The sequence below is a fragment of the Hippoglossus hippoglossus genome, chromosome 24 (genome assembly GCF_009819705.1).
Source record: "Hippoglossus hippoglossus isolate fHipHip1 chromosome 24, fHipHip1.pri, whole genome shotgun sequence".
In the NCBI taxonomy this organism is placed as follows: domain Eukaryota; kingdom Metazoa; phylum Chordata; class Actinopteri; order Pleuronectiformes; family Pleuronectidae; genus Hippoglossus; species Hippoglossus hippoglossus.
The window spans coordinates 10166141-10193324 of record NC_047174.1 but is presented as its reverse complement, the minus strand read 5'-3'; the positions used below and the strand labels follow the sequence as shown (position 1 = coordinate 10193324).

Below are 27184 nucleotides of genomic sequence, written 5' to 3'. Positions count from 1 at the left end.
TCAAATACAAAACCCATCCAACGATCTTGTAGGAATCTACTCAACCACACACACACACACACACACACACACACACACACACACACACACACACACACACACACACACACACACACACACACACACACACACACACACACACACACACACACACACACACACACACACCGTACAGTAGCTCTAGCAGAAAAACCACAGTGCATCAGTTAATGTTAACCCACGGAGCAGTTAACATTGAGGTCTCTACCAGGTGCTTGGGGTGTTTCTTGCAATAGAAAAACACACAATGCAACCTGATCATATCTGGGAGGCCGGTCTTCATGACTTTGAGTGTATTTTTGATATTGGCATGTGCAATGAGACGCCACGTTCACCTGTTACAGACAAAGCAGCTCCATATGAATCAACTTTTTCCCCATTGAAAGTAGCATATATACAAATACTCTCCTATCTCAAATGTATAATATTGCCTGACTGCAGATTTTTATTCAGGAGGGAAAGCATCAGAAATTCGTCTGTAATAACTACAACCGCTTCATTTCTTTTTCTTCCCAAGTATTCAAATTAAAGGTTCAGTGTGTAGCATTTAGTGACATCTAGTGGTGAAGTTGCATGTTGCAGGTGAATAGTGTTTAGTTTGTCCTGATTCGACTACTGTAAAAAACATGGCGGCCTCCGTAGAGAGGACCCGCTCACCATGTAAATATAAAGTATTTAAATATGAAGGCCCATTCTCGGGTAAAGTAAACAACAATTCGTACATTTGAGATGAAACGCACGATTGAAAACATCACTAGGATTATTTTATATTCAATTTCTGCCAATAGATCCCTTTCACTTAAATCCTACACACTGGACCTTTAAAACTATTACATACATTTATTAGACATTTCATACATGACAAACATGACTGTACATATTCCATTCATTTGCTAAAGTTGCATGCAGGTCATTTGCCTGTAGAATAGCATTTGATGTGCGCTCTAAGTTAGATGCCAACAACGGAGGAATAAAAAACGACCGCTGTTCCGTGATACTGTTAATGTTTTATTCTCTGCCCTTTAGAAACAGGAAACCATCTCTTATACCCCAGTGTTTCATTTTAGATCTTGTACATTTCCCGGGAAATTGTATTACCTGAAGTGTAAAATAAAGCTTCTTTTTGAATGTGCCATTGCTAAGTTGCTGCTAATGAAACAGGATTTCTGTCTCTGAAACACATTTATCACCTACATGTGTGCGCACAATGCATTAAAAGCCTGGCCGGAAAACTGCACTTCATGCACAATATGCTTGTCGGGCTTCATCGCAGAAAGCATATAGCAGGAAGTCATTTCCAAATTAATTAATATGGTAACAATCTTGTTAAAAGGAGTGTAAAACCTTCATTTTTTTAGGTAAAGATGCATACGGTGCATTAAAAGTAAATCCTTGCAGCCACATCCCACAGATTACAGCGGACATCCTCTAATCACACCTTTGTGCATGTGACACCTGTCGCCACCGCAGCAACACATTCAAAAACTCCATTCATCCAAAGCACCATTCACTGTATTTCTATTAAATGTCCCCCAACCTCTGTAACCTTTAAAGCGTATTTCTGCAGCACCTTCAGAATGTCACAGTAATTAGACCTCACCTCTTAAAATCATTTTACATTATCTAATAGTTCCCTTTGGGGATTCTTTTCATTTCCTCTATATATCTCGTAAAACAAAATTTTTAAAAAGAGTTCAAGGTCCTGTTCTTCACTCATACTGTTGAGGCGTTTTCAGACATGAACTCAGGGTGTAACGAGGCAGGATTTAACGTATTTATTTCGCTGCGGAGATCTAAAGTTTTTCTTTACAGCATATCGATACTAGCGTTGGCCCGTATCACCAAATGCTCTCTTGTCATCTTTGTCAGAGTCTTCTACGTGAGATATTTGTTTTCTCTTTTGCGGAGGATCTCCTGCTGTGTTCTGCCATCGGCTCCTCTGGACTTTCAGCGGGCATTTGCTGAGGTTCAACACCACGGGGGAAAGCTACGTGAAACTAAATGGGATTGTCTTATGATGTAAGGGAATACAGGCAGGAACTGTGAGGACATAAACTTCAATTCAAGAGGTGGATCTCTGGTCAGATTGACGACAGGCTTTCTTGGAGCTTTTTCTGTGATTTAACCAGGATAAAGATCAATGAAAATCTATGTGAGTAGGGCTGATATTAGTCACACTAAGTTTTTTCCTATGGTTCACTAATAACAAATATGTTTGTATGAAGTTACAATTTTTTTGATAATACATCCTCTTTCAGTAGCTAAAGGGCCGCCATAAAATCTAAAATTGCAGTTCTCTTACCATATATAGGTTTATGTATCCATGACTGGATGTTATGAAACAAAATGGTCTTCTGCTACTTTACAGAACTAATTCTAAAAGCCATTTCACCTGGACGTTCCTAATTAAAAAAAAATGTAATTACGCAGAAGAATACAGCTCATCTAAAAATAGAAAGTAATTACTGCTTCCTGGGGATTAATTGGTGATAATGTTGTCGTCCCTCCTTCAACTCGTCGTCCCATTAGTTGCTCAGGTGATTTATGGGACGTTGTTAGCGCTGAGACAAGCCTCGGTTCAATTTGAGATGTGATTCAGAGATCTATACGTACATAACCCTGTGTCTAAAAATAAATCCAAGGTTTTACACAGGGAGTCCACTTTCATTATTGCAGCACTTGGCCGGCGTGTTTCCATGTGCAGCAAATATTAGCAGCCTCCCCTGCTCTCCATCTGTGCGTCGTGCGTCCCTGCCTGCGGGTAATGGAGCGGAGAAACACAGAAGGACAAGAAAGGGCCCTCGTGTTTAAGCTCATTACAGGTTTGTTAAAGTTGATGACGGGTGCTGTGTCCTAAAATCCTGGTTTTATAAATGAAGACATTTATCCTGGTGTGAAACGTCCCATCGCACTTTTACAGACCTCTACATGGGCTCAATATTGTGCACACCTGTAACTAAAGCTGCAGTAGGTAAAATGGTCTTAAACTGCTTAAACTGCAAGGACTGTCTTTACCTTCTTGAGCCACTTTCTATAGATTCTCAGTATCAAATTATACGACCATTACCAACACGATATAAAGCCATAAGAGCCGTGTGGAACGCCTTATCAGTACGTAATAAGCCATTTCCAAATTGTGCTGAACGGCCTATTAATAATTAATTGCACACTTGTGAATACTAAATGAGCCGTTCATTCGAAAGATCCCAGGACACCCGAGACAAATTAGAGACTGGTAATGAACATATTGCCCCAAAGTTTAACAAGAATTCAGCATCTAATGATTTGTGAAGTCTATAAAGAGAGGATATATGAGAAGAGGTTAAGAGGGAAATCTGTATTTTTCTGTGCTGTTTAGTATTTTTCCACCACAAAATATATCTGTGCTAAATTTAATGTTTATGGAGCCCCCAAAGGGTCATAGCGAGATTATTTATTTAGGATTACTTTTGCATTCTCTCGCAAAACTATTTGGGACCCAACGGGCCGAGCCGGGTTCAGACGAGTACTTCTGATTGGTATTCGGGTTTGGGTTGTTCTGGGCTGATATCTTAAACCACAAATGTCTGTATTTGGGGCGAATTAGCAACTCAGCTTCTATGTGCAGCGTGCAGTAACTGCATCAGGCTCGGGTTGGGTTCCGCCACTGTCATGCAGTTAGTGACCAATCTAAGGAAGTTACATTCAAATCAACAGTGCAATCCACTTGGGGTCAGACCCGATTAGCTTCCTCTCAAGTTTGGACGGATTGAGACAGAAAAGTGAGGCCCAAACCTCAAACTACATATGGCTCAGAAGGAATAGAAGAAAACTATTGTGATGTAACACAAGTAGTCCTAACAAAAAGTTAAATCTTGCCGTGACTCTTTGGGGGCTCCGTAAATGTATACGACCAGAGCTGGTATAACTGCAGAAAACCCTTTCCTTTATTATCTCTCCGATCATTACAGCACTTTATGTCATTTTTTTAAATTGAACTCCCACGTTTTCCCACCACGGGGTTCAGCCGGTTACTGCCGACTCTGCAGGTAGTCTGCGAAGCTCAGATCTATCAGACAACACAGCACATTTCAGGTGGAGAGAAGCTGACTCAGCGTTCCCAGTAGATCCATTATACTGATAAGAATAACAAAATAAAGCGAATATCCATTGCATTTTAAAATATAAAAATGTGAACTGATGCTGTAGCTGTTGCCTCACATGAAACAACACCAAATTAAGCTCCGCACTCCAGCGAATTCTCTGTTAACATCAAAGTGGTGTTTTTACGCGGCTCCACTTTGCTGCTCACTGAAGGCCGGACTTGTTTATGTGGACAGGCCTGGCGCTGCACACAGTCTTTGATCACTCACAGATACAAGACGGCGCGGTCCCATTGAGCTTTCTGGATAGTTCGGTCCCTCCAGGCTCAGACAACAAACGCTCACAGACGGACGGATCTTTAAAAAGGCAGCTGAGGCACCAACTTTCCAAATGGATTTCACACATAATATCCACAACTTTCTCCTCAACAATAACTGTTGTCTAAATAACAAAAGAACTTTGGACCAAAACCATCATCTTCTCACCTCAGGACGGAGGAAAATCAAAATGTCCATTAAAGTCATGCCAATGAGCTTGCTACAACAAAGGTATCTGTTGTCTAGCTATGAGCGATGACTCCAGTAGCAGCACACACACGGCCTGTGCCAGCGGTGCAAACAGCTTGTGACGACCCCAGTCTTGTCCACCAGGAACCTCTGGAGGCAAGTTGGCACAGCGCCCACCTTTAATTGGAGCGTGTTAACTTTTCTATCATGACGTAAATAAATGTCCCAAACAGCTGACTCATAAACGTTGGCCCTGAAAAGTTTTTAAAATAATAAACTTGATATTAAAACCAGGATTAATGCACTTAATCAAAAAAAATACATCTATGTGCTGCAAAGACAGTGAGATATGATAAAATCTTTTACCACAAATGCTCAATGACATCACCATTCTTCACCTGCCACACAGATCACAATACAATCGCAACCCAGAGCAAGATTACAGCGGTCACAGTGAAAATGTAATATGCTGCTACCACTTCATTATATACTGTATAAATATGTAAATTCCCACAGAAGAACTCGTATTGAGATTTTATTTTTTTAAACACGAGGAATATGACAAGAGGTGGTCGGCTGCACCTTCTATGCGTTATTTAACTTTTCAATCAGACATGAGCGACGGGCTGAGTGAAAAGACGATATCGATGTGATTGTGTCGGAGCAGGCGGCCAAACAAGAGAATGCCCTCGCTGCTTGCTTTTGATCGACCACAGTGGAGCTGGGCAATGTCCGAAGGGGGTGAAGGGAGCAGATCTAATTTCATGTCTGCACTGAAATGTTTCTGGACACATCAGCAGAAAGTCAGGGAGGACTTTTGATTTGCTACCGAAAGACGCATCTCGATCACATCGTCTGGCGCTAAAATAAAAGTTCGGCGCGATGACTTTGTTTGTAAAAAGTTGTTTATTATGCATAAATATGTAACAAACCAGAACAGTTTCCAAATGCTGTACAAATCTTTACACAGTTCAGGACAACTGCTTGTGGTTCATTCACAAATTGCTATCGTAGTATTACAACACGGTTGGGAACCCACTAATTGCATAGATAGAAAATAAGCACCTTGTTGGAAACGTAAACCGATACTGTAAACGTGGTTAAGTTGGGTTGATAGTAGCTTATATGAAGTTTCTCCAGTCAACATCTTTGTTTTTTACCAGCATCAAATGTTTTCAGTGTCTCAGACCCTCACGGGGGGGGGGGGGGGTTTGTATCCAGTGGACTCTGGACTCAAACTGGCATTTTACAACTCTACGTGCAGGTCTGTGCCCCCCCCCCCCCCCCCCCCCCCCCCCCCCCCCTCCCAGACAGGAAGCTCATCATGGTACTGGGTACATGGAGCAAGTATTAGAAGTATTAGAAGCTCGATCTAGGCCATTACATCATGTGTACAAGGTGTTTGTTTGATTCTAAATAAGGATCAAAAGTGGTGCAGGCAGCAAAATCCAAATATTACCTCCACCAAGGACCTCTGTCTGCTCCTTTGTTGGTTGGTTGGTTTGTTTCTAAGCAACATGACACAAAAACTACTCAAAGCATTTCCACAGCGCAATTGATTTGAAATTTTGTGGAGGGGTGGGGCTTGAGCAATGGAGGAACCCATTACATTTTTGGTGCAGATCCTGATCAGGGGGAAGAGCCAGGATTTATATTTTTCACTTTCTTTCCTTTGCATTTTTCCACATTTTAATTGTTTTGGCACATTTAGGGAACCTATACCTATGTGTGTGTACAATTTGGTGCTCATCATGGTACTGGCTACATGGAACAATAGTGGGATCGGTGCAGTTAGATAATTTTGTTCAACTCTCAATAAGGATCCACAGTGGTGCAGGCTGCAAAATATTACCCACCCCGCTGTTTTCACCATTTTCCCACAGAATTAAATCCTGCATCCTGAAGCCACAAATCAGTGTGTACAATTTCGAGCAGCTTGATTGAATTTAAGGACTTGAACTAATGACTGTTGGGCCTTGGTGGAGGTTTGTGCTCTACTGAGTCCCAAGTATCCTGTTTGTGTTTGTTTGGAACGGATTGGTTGAAAACTATGTTTACTGTAAGTTCAATATATGCAAGTGCAACTTATAGATAATTTTGTACTATTGTCCAGTTCAGTTTGTTGGTTGTCATGACTGAAAACCAATGCTGAGTGTGAGAGCTTCTGGACAGCAGCCCATCTCCAGGAGCCTTGAATCAGTGAAGCATCCGCACTTGAATCAATCAGTCAGTCAATGACGAAGCTGAAAGGATGAGGAAATATTGCAAAACATAATTTCTACTCATGAGGAAAGATGCTTGAGAGACAGATAAAATCGATACTGAAATGCAGACGTGGCTCAATAGATCAACTATAGACATGCTGGGAGCTATTTATGATACCCAAACAATACGGGGCAGGATTTCTTTCCAAAAAAAACAAAGTTGGCGTTTCAGCCAGTCAGGAACGAAAACAATGCAATTAAGCTTCATGGCATAACCTGATAAGCCATCCAATTATTCTGCAGCGGGTGTCATGACAACACCACCGAGTCCCCACCGTCTCCCGCCGTCACAATCATTCTCAGTCATGATCCGATGAATACAGAGAGGGGGAGCTCTTGATAGAGAGCGTCGTCTAAGTGTTGGATACAAATATTTTTCAATAGTTGAAGCACAGCAGCGATTTGTCTGTAATATGATTCGCGACGACAACGTGAACATCATCTATCTATGGGGATTTGTTTTTGTTTTTGTTTTTGTTTTGGGGGGGCTTACCAATACAAGAGTTGCCAACGCTAGTTTGAAAAAATAAAGAAATAAAAACCACATACAATTAGATTTGTATAAATTGTCTAACCTAAAGCAAAACATACAAGCAATGTAGACATTCACATATCAACAAGTGATAATTATCATTAAAAACAACGACCTGTGTGAAATCCTACTTCATTTACAATACATACAATATGCATACATATGTTACACAGCTCCGACATTGAAAAAATACAGCATACGGAAATAGGTTTCTTTTATTTGAAATGTCCGGCCTTGTCGTACCGTTGTCTTTATAACCGGTCTTCATCAGCGCAGCTTTACAGACTGTGGCAGCGAAATTATAGGTGCGAGATTGTTTCTGCTGCAGTGTTTAGTGATGAATATGAGTTTTCTTCACAAACCTGTTGACACTGACAAAGTGAACACACCAATAGATTGTCAGTGGATTAATAATCCTGATCAGTGATTTATCTACAACAGTAAGGTTGTGAGTTTGCATTTTATCTTATTTAAATGTATTTGATGTAAAACCATCTAAAAATGTGTTCACCTTAAATGGGCACTCCACAGATTTTACACATCAAGTTGACTGTACTCATCATGTTTAGTCCAACCATAGACTGTGTATATAAAGATGGACGACGCATCTCCCCTTCCCCCCACAGAAATGAAGCCACAGAGCCGGAGGCTGACGAATACACACTCTCGGCCAATCGCGAGTCAGTATCAGCTGTCAACCATGATGTTTTCGCCTGGTTTTTGTAGCAACAAATACCTTAAAACCAACTTAACGGTAAAAAAAATAACACTTACACCAGTTTGATAAGAACTACCTGATTGGACATGTACTTCGTTGGGCAGGTTAACAACCTATACTGCAGACAGCCACCAGGGGGCAAATGAGATGCTTTGGCCTCACTTTAGGGGAGCCGTCATGTCGTCCATCTTCATTTACAGTCTACGAGTACGACGCATCCTGTGAAATCTTACATAGGAATTCAGTTTTGGCTGCGGACAAAGTTTAACAATATAACCCTGATGATGTCATAGTGATGTCATCACCACTTGAACTTGGAGACCACAACTTTACAACAACAAGCATTATGGGAAATGTAGGAACAGGGATTTTTGGAGCTTGATCATTAAATTATTTATCTCCTTTATTTATGTTGTTTAAGTTGCTTGTGGCTCAGGAGTTTATTATGTACGACTCTGTCAATATTAACTTTCTTCACTGTGAGGAACATTTCCTTTTTTTCCAGTGTTGACTGTGGTTTTCATTACGATGCATTTATGCTGCCATCAATAAGAAGATGACACATGGGTACAGTGTGTCTAATTACTACATCACATGCTGTGTCATTGTCAACAGAAGTGCTTCAATCAGCGCAACACACTCAAGGACAAATGTATAATTCTCTCATTCTCTTCTGACGATGTTTCCTGACGCTGGATCTCGTCCAGTGACGGCAGGAGGAACAGCTGCCAGTCGCATCAGATAAACTAGATCTGAGAGCTCGCACATTTTCAGAGAGTGATGGCAGCCTACAAACACACACACACACACACACGCACACACATAACATTTTTTGTTTTTTATGCAAAGTAAATCTTCATCAGGGATTTACAAGTGGAATCCATGTGCTACAGTGTTTTTTACACATTGTAAAATTAAAAGGAGGAGACTTTGTACAATAGTCATTAGAGTCACTGGATGTCTGGCCATTTTAGGAAGTGAAACATTTCCAATATCAGTATATTGGCCAGTATTCTTATTATTATAAGTGAACCATAGGTTGCCGGTCCATTTGTATTGATATGATAGGCGTTGCTCTATGTTTGATTGTTTCTGTTCATCTGAGTCCGGTCAGGGGGCAACAATTGGAGAATTCAGAAACAAAAACAATTGGAACTTAGATAGTAGATCAACTTGGTACAAAGCATCTTTGCTCTTTGTTTAGATTAATCTATTTATGTATTTTTACCTTTTCTAAATGGCCAAAATCATCTTTTCTTTATGTTCTCTACAAGGTTTTCATTTTGACACACATATGTCCATACTAACACATATGTAATGGACCAACATTAGCCAATGAAATAGGTTGTCAGATAATCTTCTGGTTTTTTTTGTTGAAAATGTTCAACAAAAAAATCATCTTCTGTCGTTCATGAACACCAACAATGATTGGTAAAGTATGTATTGAGTGGTATTCACAGAAACTGCAGTTTATGATATCAGGCTTCATTCTGACTCCTCTGCAGCAGCCTCTGAATTTCAAACACAGCCTCTCAGATTCTGGTTATTGCACCAGGGAGCATGTTTATTTTCTGCCTGTTCAGTTGATGTATGATGGGGTTTTTTTAACTCAGGGACTGTGATATAATTTTGTTGTGACAGTGTAAATTGGGCAGTTCTTGAAAAAACTCATTGTTGCAGATTGACTACAGATCCTCTGTGCAGACGTCCTGGGGACTCAGAGCTGCATCGTCAGAGACGGGTTCGGAGCGGGACTCGGCCAGTCTGACAGGGACAGAGAGAGAGAGAGAGACAGAGACAGAGACAGAGACAGAGAGAGAGAGAGAGAGAGAGAGAGAGAGAGAGAGAGGGAAAAACAAAATTGCATTGAGGTCGGAGGCATTAAATATTTACTATTTTCAAAAAGGTTCACGGTATTTTGCAAAAGGTTAAAAAAGCTAAAAGAAAAAAGGTAGTTGCATGTTGGATGATGGATTTACAATGGATAAACACACAGAGTGCAATGTGACGAGTCATGAGTGGCATCAGGCAGGTGGAGAATTACAATACCTATGAGGTCCCTCACATAAACAACAGTCACCATCAGAACACCAGCGATAACTTGAGCACAGAAAGAACAAAACTGTGGCTCCACAACTGATTAGTTGATTAAAAGGTTCAGCGTGTAGAATTTAGTGACATCTAGTGGTGAAGTTGCATGTTGCAGCTGAATACCTCTCACCTCACCCTCCCCTTCCAAACATGAAAGAGAACCTGTGGTAGCCTTCAGTTGTCATAAAAACTCAAAAAGTGTTTAGTTTGTCCAGTCTGGGCTACTGTAAAAAACACGGCACCCTCCGTAGAGGGGACCCACTCCACATGTAAATATAAAGTATTTTAATATAAAGGGCTCATTCTCGGTTAAAGAAAACAACAATTTGTACAATTTAGATCATTACACACTCATGAATAAACAGCGCTAGGATTATTTTATATTGAATTTCTGCCAATAGATCCCTTTCACCTAAATCTTGAGCTCTGAGGAGCACGTGAATGCACAGTCAGTCCATTTAGCTTCTGATTGGTTGGTTCAGACACATGTGATCTCTAACAGGATGCAGGGTGGTGGTTGTGAATGTGCTGAAGGTGGACAACAGTTAAGTGCTGCTTTAAAAAAAGAACATTTATCCAACCACCATCACATCGATCCTTCACGTTACATTTATAGTAAAAATGTAATGAGTGGGGTAAAGTATAATGTGTGGTTTTGTTACAAGTGAAGTCTTGCACAGATTAAGATGGTTTTGGTTATTTAATGACATCTCTATCCAGGATGGCGTCATGCAACATGCAAACATGAACTGACTGAGCACATCACTCACCGGTGTCCATCTCTACTTCCATGTTGCTGCATGCCGGGCAGAGGACAGAGGAAGAAAAACCATGATGATGCGAATCAAAGGTTAAAATAAGTGAAAACACTCTTTTGCTGAAACTGTTCCCAGAGAGGAGACTTTAAGGAGAAGTGTGCGTGCACGGCCGCGAGTGCTGCCCCTGCTCCGACCATGCATACAGTAAAGAAACACTAAAAGAGGCTTAAACCACAAAAGGAGGACTCTCCACTCCATTTAGACGAGGTTTAAATTATTTAAGCATCTCCAGTTTATGATGGAGCCAAGAGAGCGGTTACATAATAGTCACTTCAACTCTAAGGTCAACGCTCGTATTAGAAATCTTAAATACAAATCAAACCATTAATTAAACCCATTTGAAACAAAGTTAATGCCAATGGTGGTTATCACCAATCATCCTGGTAGCAAGTGCAGAGCCTCCACTTGATGAAAAATTCTTCTGTTGGAAAAACTCATTTCTATACAGAGCACACCCCCTGACCTGTGCTCACACACTTCATTAAAAATGATTCTGCTGGTTGTATCACTAAATATACAGCACTGGTAAGGACTCCTAGAGGTGCTACTTGAACCCAAGGGGGAGTGGAAGAGGTTTAAAGCTCACCACTAACCCACAGCAATCTTTAGATTCACATGCTCTTAACAAGGGTGAAAGGGAAGCAGAGAAGGAGCTCATGACGCCTGGTGAGTGGTCTATGAGAGGTCTGTGTTTTTCTGTACAGCAGAGAGAGACTATTAACACTGAGAGAGGCAGCAGTCGTGGAGCTGAGGCCAGTGGAGCACGATCGGATTTCATGTTTGCCGAAATCCAAGACCTCAACCCCTGCTCTGCTGGTCTACAGTCAACGTACATGTTACATTAAATAGGTGCGACAGTTGTGACAACTCAGTGTGATGCAGAACGATCCAGGTTTCAAGACCAATCTCATAGACCACTAACATGCCAACACTTCAGAGCCTGACAGCCCTGCTGACTTCTGCGGAGGAGGTCTCTGGCACTCCCAAAATCCTTCAGCCCCTACCAACAGGATGTCACATTTTCAAGAGTTCCACCTTCCTCCATTTGACAGCCACCCACGTTGGTGGTCAGTATCCCCCCCGTCCCTGCTGAGAGCAGCCCCTTTGATGACCTGCCTTTCTCCTATGATCTCCCGGTCAGCCTCCACACACACACACACACACACACACACACACACACACACACACACACACACACACACACACACACACACACACACACACACACACACACACACACACACACACACACACACACACACACACACACACAGTCTGTGTAATCTCTGCCTCTCATTTACCCATTAGCTTTAACCAAAGTGTTTCGTGTTGCAATGCAACAAACTGATCTATTAGCCGCGGGCTAACGAAGCTTTATGATAATAATACAGCACTGCAGGACACACACACACACGCACAAACACACACACAATCATCTGGTTGTATGAGGACATTGAGAGCCATGCAGAGTGTGCAGACAGTTCCTGAATTGTGTGGCCTACGTCCTCAGCAGTTTGTGCTGCATGTTTAAGAGAGGTTGAGTCTGTCAAAGTGACAAAATGCATGAGATATTATTAGCATGAAAGTAGATCATCAGAATCAGGCTGTATCTCTATATGCGGCAATCCAGAACATAGACTGTGTAAAAAGATCAGCGATGACTCTCCACTTCCTCCCACAAGCCAGAAATTAAGCTGCAATATCCTGGATACAAACACCGCCCCTTGAGTTTTACCCAATTTTGAAGTCATAAAATAACTATGACCTATACTGCAGCCAGCTACCAGGGGGTGATCTGGAAACTCTGGCTTCACTTATGGGCAGCTGTCCTTTCCTCCATCTTTACATACAGTCTATGGTGCAGAATAAGGTTTCTATCCGTCACATGGAGTCCGTACGAGTGAGCTCATCCATGCACGACTTCTGTTGACTCACCATTAACCTGTGAGACCCACATTTTTACTTTGTCTCTGCAGACGTCTCTCGGCCAGGAAGCAACAATTTCACAGACTGTCACACTTTCAAAGAAAATAAAAAGGTGCTGCATTTGTAATCCCGGCTCAAAGGGATGATGCACGCTGGGGCGCCCATCTTGGCTCAGCTCTGTCAGCAGAGGTGGCGGATCATCTCCGCAGTCGTTTCTATTGTCTGCTGCAGTTTGTTTGTGGCACAGCGACCTCTGCAAGAGTTAATGATGCTTGCTGGCTACACATGGTTTCTACAGTTAACTCTGCTTGTTGATGATTTCAACAGCCCAATCACATGTTTCTGTTAAAATGCATATTGCAAATTCTCCTACTTTCTTTTCACATTCTATTGTACAGTACAGTTGTGTTTACACTCCTCTATCATAACTAACAAACGGAGCTCTCTCAGCTGCAGCTGCAATATAAAAACCTACTATAAAACCTTCAACTTGAACTAAACTATGCATTTTTATCAATTACTTCAGAAATTGATTATAAATGTATAAGAAGAGGAAACGGCATCTGTGACATCAGTCCTTCAGTCAGAAAGTTCCAAAATGCAACTTTGTGAAAACCCCTCGCCTCACCCCCCCTCCCCTTCCGAACCTGCAGGAGAAACTAGAGTGACCTTCGGGTAAAAAGTAAAAGGCCTTCTCTTCTCTTGAGCCAGTGTTTGGTCATGGGTAATTATGCTCTACTGAATTATAAATATAATTATGAATATTAAGAGAGTGAATGATTGTCTCTGTATGTTGGCCCTGCGATACGCTGGCTATTAGCTGTGATTGGCTCCAGCTCCCTCCACAACACTTAAAGCATAAGTGCTGTAGATAATATGTAAATGCATTATGAATATTTTATAATATTTTTGTCGATATATTCCCCCCAAATCCTAAGCACTGGACCTTTAAGTGTTTAGTGTTGAAAATTAGATTCATAAATGAATGAATACTGTATCCTCAGTGTTGTGCAGCCTTGCAGTCATAAGCAAAGGTTACCTTGAGAACGCATCATCGAGTCCATCCTCCACATCCTGTTGAGACATAAACAATATGAATTCATACTCACATCAATTACTTCAAATTACAATCCTGCTGCCCCGTGCATCTCCACTGACTCTGTCGTTCGTCATAACTTTATTATATCTTATTCAAAAGACACATAATTTCCTCTGTGACTGACTGTACAATCTAATCCTGCAAAATACATCATCTTACAATCACCGTGACTGTAACACAATCAATATTCATACACCAATATCCCAGAGAAGGAAAATCATGCACACATGAGATCCAACCTGTTTAAATCCGCCTTGTGTTTCTCTATTTCATTGCTAATGGATACAATCAATTCAAGTTACAGAGGATAAATCATATTTAACCCGATGCAGGACCTATATTACCACACTTGGTAGAAGAGGGGAGTATGGAAGATCAAGTTGGACTGAATTAAAACAGGATGTCTCTCAATGAGGTGAAAATCCTTCAGAGAAATGATGTAACAGTGAAAACAGATGAATTTCTCAATGTGAGTTTAGTCTGTAAGGAAAATATTCTAATGAATATGCTGCCACCTAGTGTTGAACATATGTAAGTGAACTTGAACGTTTAATTTATTAACCGCTGAATTTAACAGTTCACTTATATAGTACCAATATAACTATTGATTAAATTGAAAATGAATGTCTGTTACACGAGACAAGCTCATAGAGGTCACAGTAACATAGCTGAATTTATAAAAAGGCTCATCAGTAATTCATTACAAATTTGTGTCTGATATAGAACGTCTTGCATCTGCATTTATGGAAACATTGACTCGAGCACACGAGGGCTGGACTCCTCTGGGTGTATGAAAAACAAGCAAAAATTGAACTAATTGATTATTTAAATGAATAAATCAAAAGAATTGACATAAAGACGAGATTTAGTGCAGGAGTTTACTTTCGGGACTGTTTAAATTTACTGTTGCTTATGATTTTTTCATACTTTCACATCTGTGTAGATCATGACAATAGTGCAGAATTGTTTTGTTGGATACATGCTTGGATTGTGTTAATGATGAAACAACTCCGATGATGAACAGGCAGTGGAAAGAGGCAGGTTTTACAAGGGTTGTTAAGGTTTTTTAAAAACAAATATCTAGACAACAAAAATCAGCTGATCGGAGGCAGATGGTCTGACCTACCCAGGAGTCATGTTTGATCGGCCGCCTTCGTGTGGGGTTACTACGAGGTGAGAGCGAGCTGAGTGCGGCGGAGAAGAAAGGCCGAGACCGGAGTCTCTCCTCCATCCGGACAGGCTTGTGGGCCGCTGGGTGCAGTCGGAGAAGTAAAGGTGTGGACGAGAGGTTGACGGGAGGATGAAGAGAAAGAGCGGCGATCAATGGAGGACACAGGAGGTGAGACGGAAAGAGGACAGGAGAGAGAAAAGGGTGGAGCACAGACACAGAACGAGAGAGAGAGGAGGAGACTTGTCAGTGTTTTTTGTGGCAAAACTCCCGACCACTGGCACTCGCACCTTAATTAATGTAAATCACGTCTGTAAAACTTTCATACACCTCTCTGAGTTACTCCCGGGGTCCTTGAAGGCTTCACATCAGATTTTCTCTCTGTCCTCGGGCCAGTTCCACCGGGAGCAGAGCACATTTTAATTGAAAGGAGCTGGAAAAGCCAGGCCTGGACCAACAACAATCTGAATGGATGATTAAGTCTCCCTTTTTTTTTTAGACTGTTTGACCCCCTGAGGAGTGTAAAAAAAATTTGACCTATAAATGTCAAGGCCATTGGAAAGTGCTGAAAAACTGCTGCTCTTCCGAATGACTAATGAGGCTCGAGTAATTAGACGATTGGTTCTACGTGTGTGTGAGAAGTGATTGCGTTAAATTTGTGTGACAGGTCACACTACATTGTACATTGTATTATGCAAGTGGCCACAGCAGCTTTTCAGTTTCTCAGTTCACTGAATGCAATATATCACAGCTCAATATCATTTTTTACAGCAAAACGCCCATAATTGGAAAACATCAAAATAAACACAGGCCAGTTACAATCGCTACAACCCGTACGGCAAGAAAAATCTATTCAAAATCAAATTCTGTGATTAAATCATCAACATTTAGAGTAAATTCCTGTGTGACACAAAGTTAAATGAAGGGAATTGTCGAACTGCTTTTGTTTTGCCCCATTCCCATCTACTAACATGGGGAATTCCGGATTAATGACCTATACTGTAGCCAAGATACTTTGACTTCATTTTTTGGGAAGTTGTCACGTTGTTCATGTCCATGTACAGTCTATGTCCTGGAGCAGTAACCACCTGACACATGTGAAACTCTGTTAGAAAAAGAAATGTCTTGCTGTTCCTTATAATGGAAACGATGCTCACACAAGTTACAATCCTTCTTTAGGAGTAAGATGGAGCATCATCAGTTGTTTTGAAGTATTTATCAACACAATGTGTTTGGCTCAATGGTGCCGCCTTTTACCATGTCCCGTATTTGATTTGACACTGTTGGTGAGGACGGAGTGAAGCGAACGTACCTGCTGGAACACACTGACTGTCTGTTGTCTCTGTCGGCGTGTTGCTTGGTGCACAGGAGCAGCAGGGCCTGGTCTTCTTGCTTTTGCCTGGAGACACAAAATCAATTTGAAAACAATAGGATGTATTTACATTTGGTTCTTATTCATTCACGATGAGAGGCATGTATACAGAGCAGTGCAGAAAGTAAGAGAGAGGAGGTCAGCGCGTGAAATTTTCAATACCTTTCCTGCCACACTGAACTCACCCCAAGGTCACTTTCCCTTTGTTCAGTGAACTCACCTTCCTGAGCAACCTCCCAAAGATCCAGAGCCACTTTAAAGGCCTGGGCCACTGTTAATGTCACAGCCTGAGCCTGAGAGAGGAAGAAACACAGTGACAACACAAAGAAATCAGACAGAGTGAGAAGCTGTAATTCCAGTTTTTGGTCAGGAGGAGGTTTGGATTTAACTTGTTCAAATTGATTTCTTATCCTTCTTCTTCATTAGATGCAAAGAATATACATATTTATTATATCAGTTTTAACTGATATCAAACAATGGCATCACTATATTTTTCTATTGAAATGATAATATTAAATCAAATTAATGTAATAGCTTCCTGACTAGCTTGAGGTGAGGTGTCCTTACAGAGGCTGCCACAAGATGGAGCCATCTACATTCATGTCGCTTGTTGTCCAATAGAATTCATTAGATATACACTGAAGTCCATCCCCAAATAAACTGACCTCCTGACCTGCTTAACTATGTATTCAATACCCACCAGCTACATACAGTTAAATACAGATAAACACTGGAATATGCGGCTAAATACAGGTGAATGCAGTTATATACAGGTAAATAGAAGAAAGTCAGAGTACTGCACACTTACAATCTTCCTCTTCTGGCAGAGGAAAGCGTGGCACTCCAGTGTCTCGTTGAACTGACTCTGGGAGACGTACGCAAAGACCTTGTCCTGAGTTTTATCTGCTGTGCAGTACGAGATTCTGGAAGAGAAGAGGGAGAAGAAATAAAGACATTAATTTACAACAACACCATCAATCCACCTGACGTTAGTGCATTTATAAGGATAAACAAAACAACTGCACCAGACAGGGACCAATCTGTCTCTTTAACGTCATGTTTAATCACAGGATGTACATGTAACACAGCAAACACAACACGTGCAGTACATCAGCTACTAGCCTGCACTCTTTATCAAACCTTGCACATCAAGGTAATGTGCTCTGCAATCTGGGCCATAACTTTGCTTTTGTGCTCAACCTTTTGCATATGCAAACCAGCCACTGCAGGAGCAGAGCTGCGCTGATGAACATTATGTTGATCAGGTCCCACAGCTGGGAACAGTGGAGCAGGACACACATCAGCAGCAGGGACGGTGAACGAGAGACGCTTGAAGCTGGCGCTCCATCCCTTCAGAGTGCTTCAGTCAGGCGTGTTTAAACCAAAGTGCTGAACAGGCTTAAAATATGTAAATAAAAAAATATATCAAATAAACGGGGGGGGGGAATAGAAAATGGGAAAGCCTTTAAACATTTAACATCATAAATAATTGAGGAATAACATATTGCACAATAGCAGAGGAAATCAAGGTCACAACCTAAGTTGAATTGAAAGCAAAGTATAAAAACTCAAGCTCAAATGTTGATATACTTCAGCTTTTTGGATTTAAGGTTTTCAATTTCTTTGTTAAATGTTATGATAATGGAGATGCAGTGAAATATGCCTTTTGGGAGATTTAGAAAACCGTTCATTTCTGAAATGATCTCCCTCCTGTTAAATAATATATTGCAACCTCTTGATGCGAATGTCTGTTGTCTCAGATTACGTCGTGGTCTCTGCTGAGTCACTCTGATTCTCTCCTGGATCTAATATCTGCTTTTCAAGGAGTCGACTTGTCTGCAAATCCAGCCGACGGCCACCGGGGTCTGTGATTTTTTAATGGTTATCTAAAACCAATCTAGTCAAAGTCCACGGAGCCATTTCGCTCCCCTGCAACAGCTCGTGCGGCGGGTTCACTGAAGCGATTGGTTTCGTCTGATTTCATGCATGCTACTAAAGGCAGTATTGATCGGTGTGCGTCTGGTCTGAGGTTGTAACCTGAACAAGCAGTCTGTATAACAGATGTGTAAATGAGCCACGGTGACTGACGCATTTGACCTTTGTCACTATAATTAAACGCGCATCCTCCATTGTGAGGAGCATAAAGAGCAATTTGGTGTGTTTGACTGCAGAGAGGTTAAATTACATCCAATCATTCTATTTAAATCATTTAAATCTGTTTAGTGCAGGTCCCGTTCTAAACCTGCCTGTTTAGAATGGGCTGTTTGCTTGATCCTGAGCCACTTCAGCATTATTCCCTGTGATTAGTGAGTCCTCCTCAAACAGTTCTACAATAAACCGTCACTTTTCATTGTTTGTGTGCTGGACGTCGTGTGCAGAGCTTTTTATAGACAGTCTATAAGAGCAGGGTGAAGTTTGAAAACTTTGTGTTCGTCCTACCTGCTTTAATCTGCAGTGAAGATTTCATTGTAAATGTTTTTCATAAAATGAAACTGAATTTGCATCATTTCTGTTCACGTGTGTTGTTCATGTGTAAGTTTGAATGATTAACTGAACTGGTTTTATTTTTTCATCCATTGCATTGTTGGCTACTTCAGTGGTCTGTCAAGCAAATGACACAATCTACCGAGCAGAACTTTTCAAAATAAAAGCTCTGACAGCCAGAAAGACGGTTGTGGATTTAGTAAGTAGGTAGATTTTGAAAATTCAAGGTCCTTCAACACATGTCGTCGTCATCACTAAAGGAAGACGCCACAGGACTGAGGTCAGCAGTGTAATTTTGTTACAGTAACTTGTAAGCTGCGCACAGCGAGGGGTTGTTGTCGGCAGCCACTCATCTGCCGCCTGACATCAGAAGAGGCACTAAAAAGGAAGTAATTAATTTGCTTAAACAATGAGCATGAACTCACCAGCCTTCGCATCCCACTCTCGAATTGTTTACTGGCTTGCACCACTGATGCATGACCCACATAGCAATGCCCAGGACACCCCCCACCCACTCACTAGCTCACCCCCCAACACCAACCCCCACATTCGGGCTCATATTTGAGCCTTAATTGCATAAAAAATATGAGCAGAGAAGAAGTTGATGGGGTTGACCCATTTAGGTTCGGAAAACAAGACTGATACAACCGAGCTACTGTAACTAATGAACTTAATTATAATTTATTGATGTCCTAACTACTTTTTAACTAGTAAAATTTCAACATATTTGATCGAACTTGCATAGTTCAGGCCTCTGTGGGTTTGTATGTTGCTTCAGTGACTGAAGCAAAGGTAAAGCTGCTTTGTCATATAAGAGTCATTGCTTTAAATATGTCAAAGGCAATAAGGAAGTTGGAACAGGACAAAATTATTTCGATGTTTTCAGTCATTTGAGTTCGCTTTTCCTTTTTTTAATTCATATATTTGTACTTATAAACAAAAGCAATCACTGGAGATCTGCAGGCTCATCTTGCTCACGGTACGTTTCTGTAAATAAGTTTCCGGAGGTTCTGAGACAGATTTTTCTAAATGCTTTTCAACGAGGAATGCAATTCATTCAGTGTCACACATTCAGCCTGTATGCATAAGCTAAATGAGCAAATAGGTCAGTCCATGTACTGTGACTGTCTGACCAGCTCGTTTTCCCCGACATCTGTATCAGAAGTGTAGTGTAGTACTATAATTAGTAGCACTGCACTTTCAGATTGGAAATGTGTACAAAGTAATGTAATGACGGCAGGCAAAACTGAAAATATGAAATTTGCAAACGCACCCAATCTCCCCTCAAAAACAGCAGGAGTGTGATGAATAAGAATTTATCACACATCATGAGCACATATATATCCGGTGAGGTTTGCAGATTTTCACATTAATTTATACATTCGCACTTAATGTGAGAATCTGCAAACCCCATTGGAGTGAACACACATTCAAGATTTCATCTTCTTTGCCAAATACAAATAATCAGTCGACACAAGGCCAAAAGAACAGAATCCTCGGGAATCCAGGTTTCTGCTCAACTGCTGCATGAAGTAAAAAACATTCTTTACTGCTCTGCCTGCGATGTGAAGAACAATGGCTCACATTCACGAGATAAGCCCTCAGCTTGAAACAACAGGAGAAGAAGAAAAAAAAAAGAATAATTGACAGCTTCACAGAGTTTTCACTAACAACAGAAGCTGAGCTGTCAGGTTGCATCATATCTCCAAAGAGGCTCTGCGGGCCGCACCCCTTTGATCTCCTCGCTGTTTGCGAGGAAGGGGGGGGGGGGTATCAATGGAAATATTTTAATATTTACAGTACGGCCTGAATAGAACTTCACACATCAAGGTTCTCACTGGATAAAGCAGCCGTGTTGTTTATCACAACAATGGACTGCTTTTGTTCAACTCTCACTCAAGACATGAGCGCAATAATGAAAAATAGCGGTTGTCAAAAATTATTTTGCAAAAAAAAAAAAGCAGTCAGTCATGCTAACAGAGATGAGATGGTCCAAAATATTTGCACGAGCAGCACGATCACGTTCCTGCGTCCTCGGCTTACAGATCCTGCAGAGGCGTCTCGCAAATCTGACGGCTTGTCAGAGCGGCGTGCATCATTAGCAGGTGGAGCGCCAGTCAGTGTGGCAGCCCTCACTCTCTGACTCGTATGTTCGGCTGGTTGATATGCCGGTCGGCCACTAAGAGCTCCTGTCAGAATATCAATCCCAATCAGAGAGGAGGCCGAACACGCTCACAACCTTCTGCTCTCCAGGAAATGTTAAATAAAGGATTATCTAAAAGGACAAACAACACAGACTGATTGAATAAGAAGGCAATTAAGGATTTCGACCAGGTTACTTTATCATTACCGGGAGTCGACATTACTCTGCCAAAGAACTTTGTGATGCTTCTCCATCGGCTTTTTCTCTTTGACAGGTCGTCTCCTGTCATTGGCTGATTGGTCTCCTCAGCTGGACCAGCCTCATGTTGGGAGATGGTGATGGTGATGGCTGACTCAATGCATCATTACACAAGGTAGACTTGACTTGAGTTGGAAGATCAAGCTCATAATATAATTTCAGTGTCTGGTGCTTTTAAACTGAAAAGTGTGCCATCAAGAACCTTAACATGCAGGCTTTTTCAAAACTGAACACTGATAAGTATGATATTGTATCATTTGTGTGTGAGTAGGGAGGTGTGTGTGTTTGTGTATGGGTGGAATTGTGGTTTGGGGGTTGTAGAATCCTATTAACTCTATTTCCAATGTCATGCACAATATTCCTTCCAGTCTGTTTTCAACCCTGAGGGGGAAAAAAAGCTCTGTTTCCAGTGAGTGTGGAGACACAATTAACTAAACATGCACACGGTCATACACAACACACCCTGTGTGGTGCATCCACGCTCGGACATGTGAGCACACATTTCCTCGTATACCTTTGGCAGCCAACTCTTTGCTCCCTTACTCGTTAGCACAGCAAACAGAGAGCGATTTGATCCATTCCCTTACATCCACACTCCGCTGTCCTCCACCCCTCACTTGCTTTCTTGGCCAATAAATGGATTATGTGCAACAAAAATAAGATACAAGGAAGGAGGGGTAGGAGGGGGAAAGGAGCTTTAAGGAGGAAGTGGGGGTTGGGAAGGTCTCATAAAGGGGATAAATGAATCCTCAGTCAACCCAGGCTCCGTATGTGGCCCCTCAATCTCTCCTGTACCATTACTCGGGGGGGGGGGGTATGGGCAAAGACTGGCAGCGTGAGCTTCAAAGCGAGCAATTAGTCGTGGGTATTCCTGCGTTCAGAGCACCATCTATGTTAATATGAGCAGAAAGATTTGGTGCTCCGCAGTGAGGAGGTACGGGAGAGGGAGGGGAGGGAACGATAAGGAGAGGAGCGAGGGGGGGGATCAAAGATGAGGCTGATTCCCCTGCCCGGTGGTCTGCTGCCGCTGATAAGGTGGATGAGAAGGAGACGCAGGCCTGTGCGCACACATCCTCATTGCAGCCTGCTCTGTAATCACAGTCCAGCGCTGTGATATTTAGACTGTAATCCTCAATGACACGAGGCCCAGTCTACATTACAGGGTGGTCTCCCAGGAAAACACATCGCACACAAACACACTGATCTGTTAGAAGGAAACCTTGCACGATGCTGGAAAAGGTTCGTTTTCATTGAGAGAGAGAGAATAGGAGACCCCCCCCCCCCCTGACTGCCCCCTCCTGTAATTGGTTGCTGAGTGAAATGATCAAAGATGAGACCGATAACAACTGAGCAGAAAATACTTGGTTTAGTTACAAAACAAGGCAAAAACAGTGGGAAGAGGGGAAAGTGACCTAGAAAGACGATATCACTGTCTTCATGCGTCAAATGAAGCCAGCTTTGTTAGCAGCGTAAGGTAGAGGTGATAAAGTAAATATAGGACAGTAATAATTTCATTTCCCAATCAATGGTCCGTAAAAAGAAATCGGCAATGACTTGTAAGATGTCGTTATCAAACCCTTGTGACCCAAAAATATACTTAAGACTGAACATTTTACAATTAAACCATGTGAATGAATACAAATGAAGAGAAAACAAATAAAACCAAATACATAAAACTTGAGTTAAGAAAATAAACAAATGCACAACTTTTCTGCATTGTCGCGTCTGTAAAATAAAAGTTTTCATATCGGCAAACATCAACGCAGATGCCGATATGTATGTGAAAGGGTCATATCAGCAGATTTTCATATCAGCCAACCGATAAATCAGTCGGGCTCAGGTCATGAAGTATTTTGCTCACCCCTGCATATACAGTGAGGCTTTTACTCATTTAGACTCTACATGTAGAGTTAGACTCTGCACTCGGTGGATGTGATTTTTTATATTTTCAATGTACGTTGTGAATTTTTTGCATGAAGGCTGCAGGTTTCTTGAATTCAGATATTAATTCGGATTTTTGTCTAATTTCAGTCTTTGTTGAAATACTTCAGTCAGGATAAAAGCGGTGGACAGACCGTCAGACCAGCGGTGCCGCGCCTCGACCCGTGCAGCAAGTGTTGCAAAAAACCACGTACCTGTATATGGAGACGTTCTCAATGAGGTCTGTGGTCTCTGTGTCTGTGATGACGATGCCTTTCGGTGACACTGTCAGGGTCACTTTCCGAAACTTCTTGGCACTGGCTCTGGCCTATGAGCGTGAAATGTAAAAAAAACCAAAACATACACACACATGTTAAAATCAGCCTGGGAAAATGTAGCCTCAGGTACAGACGGAGCCAGCCTGTCACTCTGACATTAATACGAGTTGATTTCACTTTTGATTAAACACCTAAAAACCCTCAAATGCGACAGTAGCCTGCGTGAGTTGTCCCAGAAATGTGGGGAATTTATAAAATGTGAGAGCATGGGGTGGGGGGGGGGAGGGCTGCCATGTGTAACCCAGAACGAGTGCTCGAGGTCGGGCTGGCTGCCACCGGCTCCCCCTGCCAGCTCCTCTCCATCTGGACTTTCAGAAATTACAGCCGTAGTGCTGAGCTTGCGGTCTGTGAGAGTGCCTGGCGACAATGACAGTGACCTCCTTACCATAGAATTAGCGAGAGCAGTTTACTTTCATAGCGAAAAATGACATCAGGTGAAGGAATACAGGGGAGGGGGGGGGAAGGAAAATTGTGATTTCAGCATCTACAGAAAAATCCTGCACGAGAACTCACTTTTGCAGGAGGTTAAAATAGAGATGATCAACTGGGATCTCTGATTTTACGGAAACTAGGACTTGTCAGGGACAGCAGGGATGGAACCTCGGCCTTCTGCAGGAGCCTAAAGCCCCTTGAGACTTTCCCCTTAAACCCACATCACTTGAATTCAGGGAAACTGGGAGGGGAAAACGCTGCCGTGCCTGAATGTGGCAGCTCATTCATGTGGGAAGCGCTAACGACTGGTGCAACATTTTTTTATGCCGCTATGTTACAAGTGTCGCGCCACGAGGCAAAAACCAATCTGTCAGCTGGAGATAGGCCGAGTTCAGCCTGCCTCTATATACGCTCGCACCCTCTGTCTTGTCTTGTCTTATCGTAACGTATTCAGCCGTCCCATTCAGGTTGATTGGTTTCCAAGGGAACAGACAGAGACAGCGGAGTTTCTTCTTCTGTCCTGTTGTAAATCAATAGAATCTTAATCCCGCCATTGGGTTCGGTTCTGTGCGTAATTGAGAAATGAGGGGGTGTGTGATTAGGCTGCATGTGCCAGGTTTTTTTCTCCCCGCAGAGAAAGGCTTCCCGCAGATTAGACATTTTCATTGTTGGCAGCATTCGGTGAAAAGGTGAGCATGTGTGTGTGTGCCTGAAGGGAAGACGCATGAATATAATGCAGGCATTCATTCGCAAAACATAAAAGACAAAATTAGGTAGGTTTTTTTTCTTCTGTCAGCCACACACGGCCGGTGATTTACATGCAACAGTTTGCAGTTTTTCAAAGTGTCATGTGAATTGACAGGATTGTGAATGGATGTGGAAAAACCGTGCTCAGAAAGCCTGTGTGGCTCGGTGATGTTGAATAAACATCATATCACTAATCTGACGGCCGCAAGTGTTCAACTCCAGATAATCCTGGATTAGCAGCCGTGATCCCATGTGGCCACGCTGACCCTTATGTAAACATGACCTCACTGTATGTGCTTGCCAAGAGAATTAGAGAAAGTTGGAGGAATTCACCACTTAATTAAGTAATTTCAGTGCAGAGTTTATGGTAAATGTTCTGTAGTTATATAGCGTTTTTCTAGTGTTGATGACCACTCTTTTTCTCTATGAGGGGCAATTTGGGGTTCAGTTTCTTGCCCAAGGACACTTTGGCATGCAGTTGAGAAAGACTGGGATGGAACCGCCAACCTTCTGGTTAGAGGACGACCGCTCTACCCCCTCAATGCAGCCGGTTCCTGGACATTTGGATCTTTTTCCCCCAATAGCCACAAATAAGAAGGCTCATTTTTCCTGCATAGTGATGAAGCACACGCTGTTCCACCAACACTAAATTAGATGATCATCTATGGGACAGTACCCACAACCATTTCCTGACGACGAAAATATATCTCCCTTTCATCATCATTAGTGGTACCCTCAATTTGGATATAGTTATAGTTAATTAAAGAACGGGATGTACCTGAACACAAGCAAAAAAAGTTTGTGACTTTGTTTCATGGATTATTAAGTGTAGATTGATAGACAGAAAAATATTTTAAATGACATTTACGACAAAACAAAGCAGGCCAAGTGATCTGAAAAAACGATTTCACGCCCCACTGTACAGTCATAAGAAGAAACATGGAAGATCGACCAAAGCATCAAATGACAGGAATAGTAAACCATTTAGTTTGCTCCCTTACTAACTAGGGAGAAGCAAACTGATTCACCAACACCTCAATGTCTTAAGTTGAGCCCTAAGTTGTATATATTGTAGATATGGAGCAACATGTTTGCCAAAATCTGTCCCAAAAACATCTAGTCATTGGTCGTCATGGATGTGACATCTATTTCCCTTTAAGTCATTCAGATAATGTGCATTGCAGTTTGAGGCTGTAATTTGTGAAACCCACAGGAGAATTTCTATAAAAAGCACCGCTGTAATTGAAATCTTCACAATGTCACCCTCGAAATTTCGTGTTGCTAATGAGGGGGCAACAGAATCTAAGACAAAATTGTTTGCACATAAGAGGATAAATGAAATAACGTGCTGAATAAAGGTTTTAAATGAACATTATGCACAAGCCAAGCTAAAATGTCAGAGCAAAATATCATATGTTATGAGGTTATTCGAGTCAGAAGGTGAGTGGTGACTCACCGTGGTGACGATTCTGTGAATGGCAGCAGAAGCCATGTCCTCTCCTTTGGGCTGGCCCACCAGTGTCATACCCAGGTACTTCACGTTGAACACCATCCCCTCCAGCAACGTCTCCTTGGTGTCCGTCCAGTTCTCTGGCAGCTCTGTTGAGACAAAAAGACGGAGAAATTCACCGAAATGCCATGTAGCTAATAACTAATCTTTTTAAATACTTCTGGATGATTGGCATGACAGATTAATGTGTCATGTATAAATGTACAACTCTCAACTCAGAATAAGATGACAGTTTAAAATACATGTTCACTGGAAGGTAAGATTAGGATACTTATCAACTTTAGTGAGAGTATGCATGGTTATTATAGATCATTCATTATCTCTATCCTCAGGAGGATATCTCTTTTCGTTTTGTTTGTTAGTCAGCAGGATGACGCAAATACTACTTGACAAATTACAATGAAACTTTGTGAAACGATTTCTATATGGCTCAGAAAAAAGAACCCATTCAATTCTGGTGCGGATCTGAATAAATGGGCAGATCCAGGAATTTTGTGTAACTTGTCTGCAGCATTTCCAACAGAGTGACGGATACACTGACTAAAGAGTGAACCAAGTTTTCTCGTGAGACGGAGAACTCCATTGCATGCCACTTGCAGGTATGTGTGCAACTGCAACTGTAACTATGAGATGTGATTGTCTGCTTGGACGGTATCAACTTTCTGTGATAGTGATGCTCCAGCTAAAAAAGATGCAGCAAGAAGCAAAACAATAACTTAGATAAAACTTATGTTGT

At 41.8% G+C, this 27184-nt stretch overlaps 1 protein-coding gene across 2 annotated transcripts in view; it reads right to left on the bottom strand.

Annotated features, from left to right (window-relative positions):
• Positions 1–9750: 9750 nt before the first annotated feature.
• Positions 9751–27184, bottom strand: part of si:dkey-71h2.2 (low density lipoprotein receptor adapter protein 1) — a 37699-nt gene continuing 20265 nt past the window's right edge. The window contains exons 2-10 of one of the 2 annotated variants that reach the window (XM_034580219.1): positions 26395–26537; positions 23637–23749; positions 17425–17539; positions 16837–16909; positions 16557–16643; positions 15203–15327; positions 14017–14051; positions 11004–11029; positions 9751–9906 (exon numbers count right to left, since the gene is read on the bottom strand). In XM_034580219.1, coding sequence (XP_034436110.1) covers positions 9860–9906; positions 11004–11029; positions 14017–14051; positions 15203–15327; positions 16557–16643; positions 16837–16909; positions 17425–17539; positions 23637–23749; positions 26395–26537 — 764 coding nt within the window. In that variant the 3' untranslated portion in view covers positions 9751–9859. The remainder of the gene's footprint in view (positions 9907–11003; positions 11030–14016; positions 14052–15202; positions 15328–16556; positions 16644–16836; positions 16910–17424; positions 17540–23636; positions 23750–26394; positions 26538–27184) is intronic. The other variant, XM_034580218.1, reaches the window with a different exon arrangement.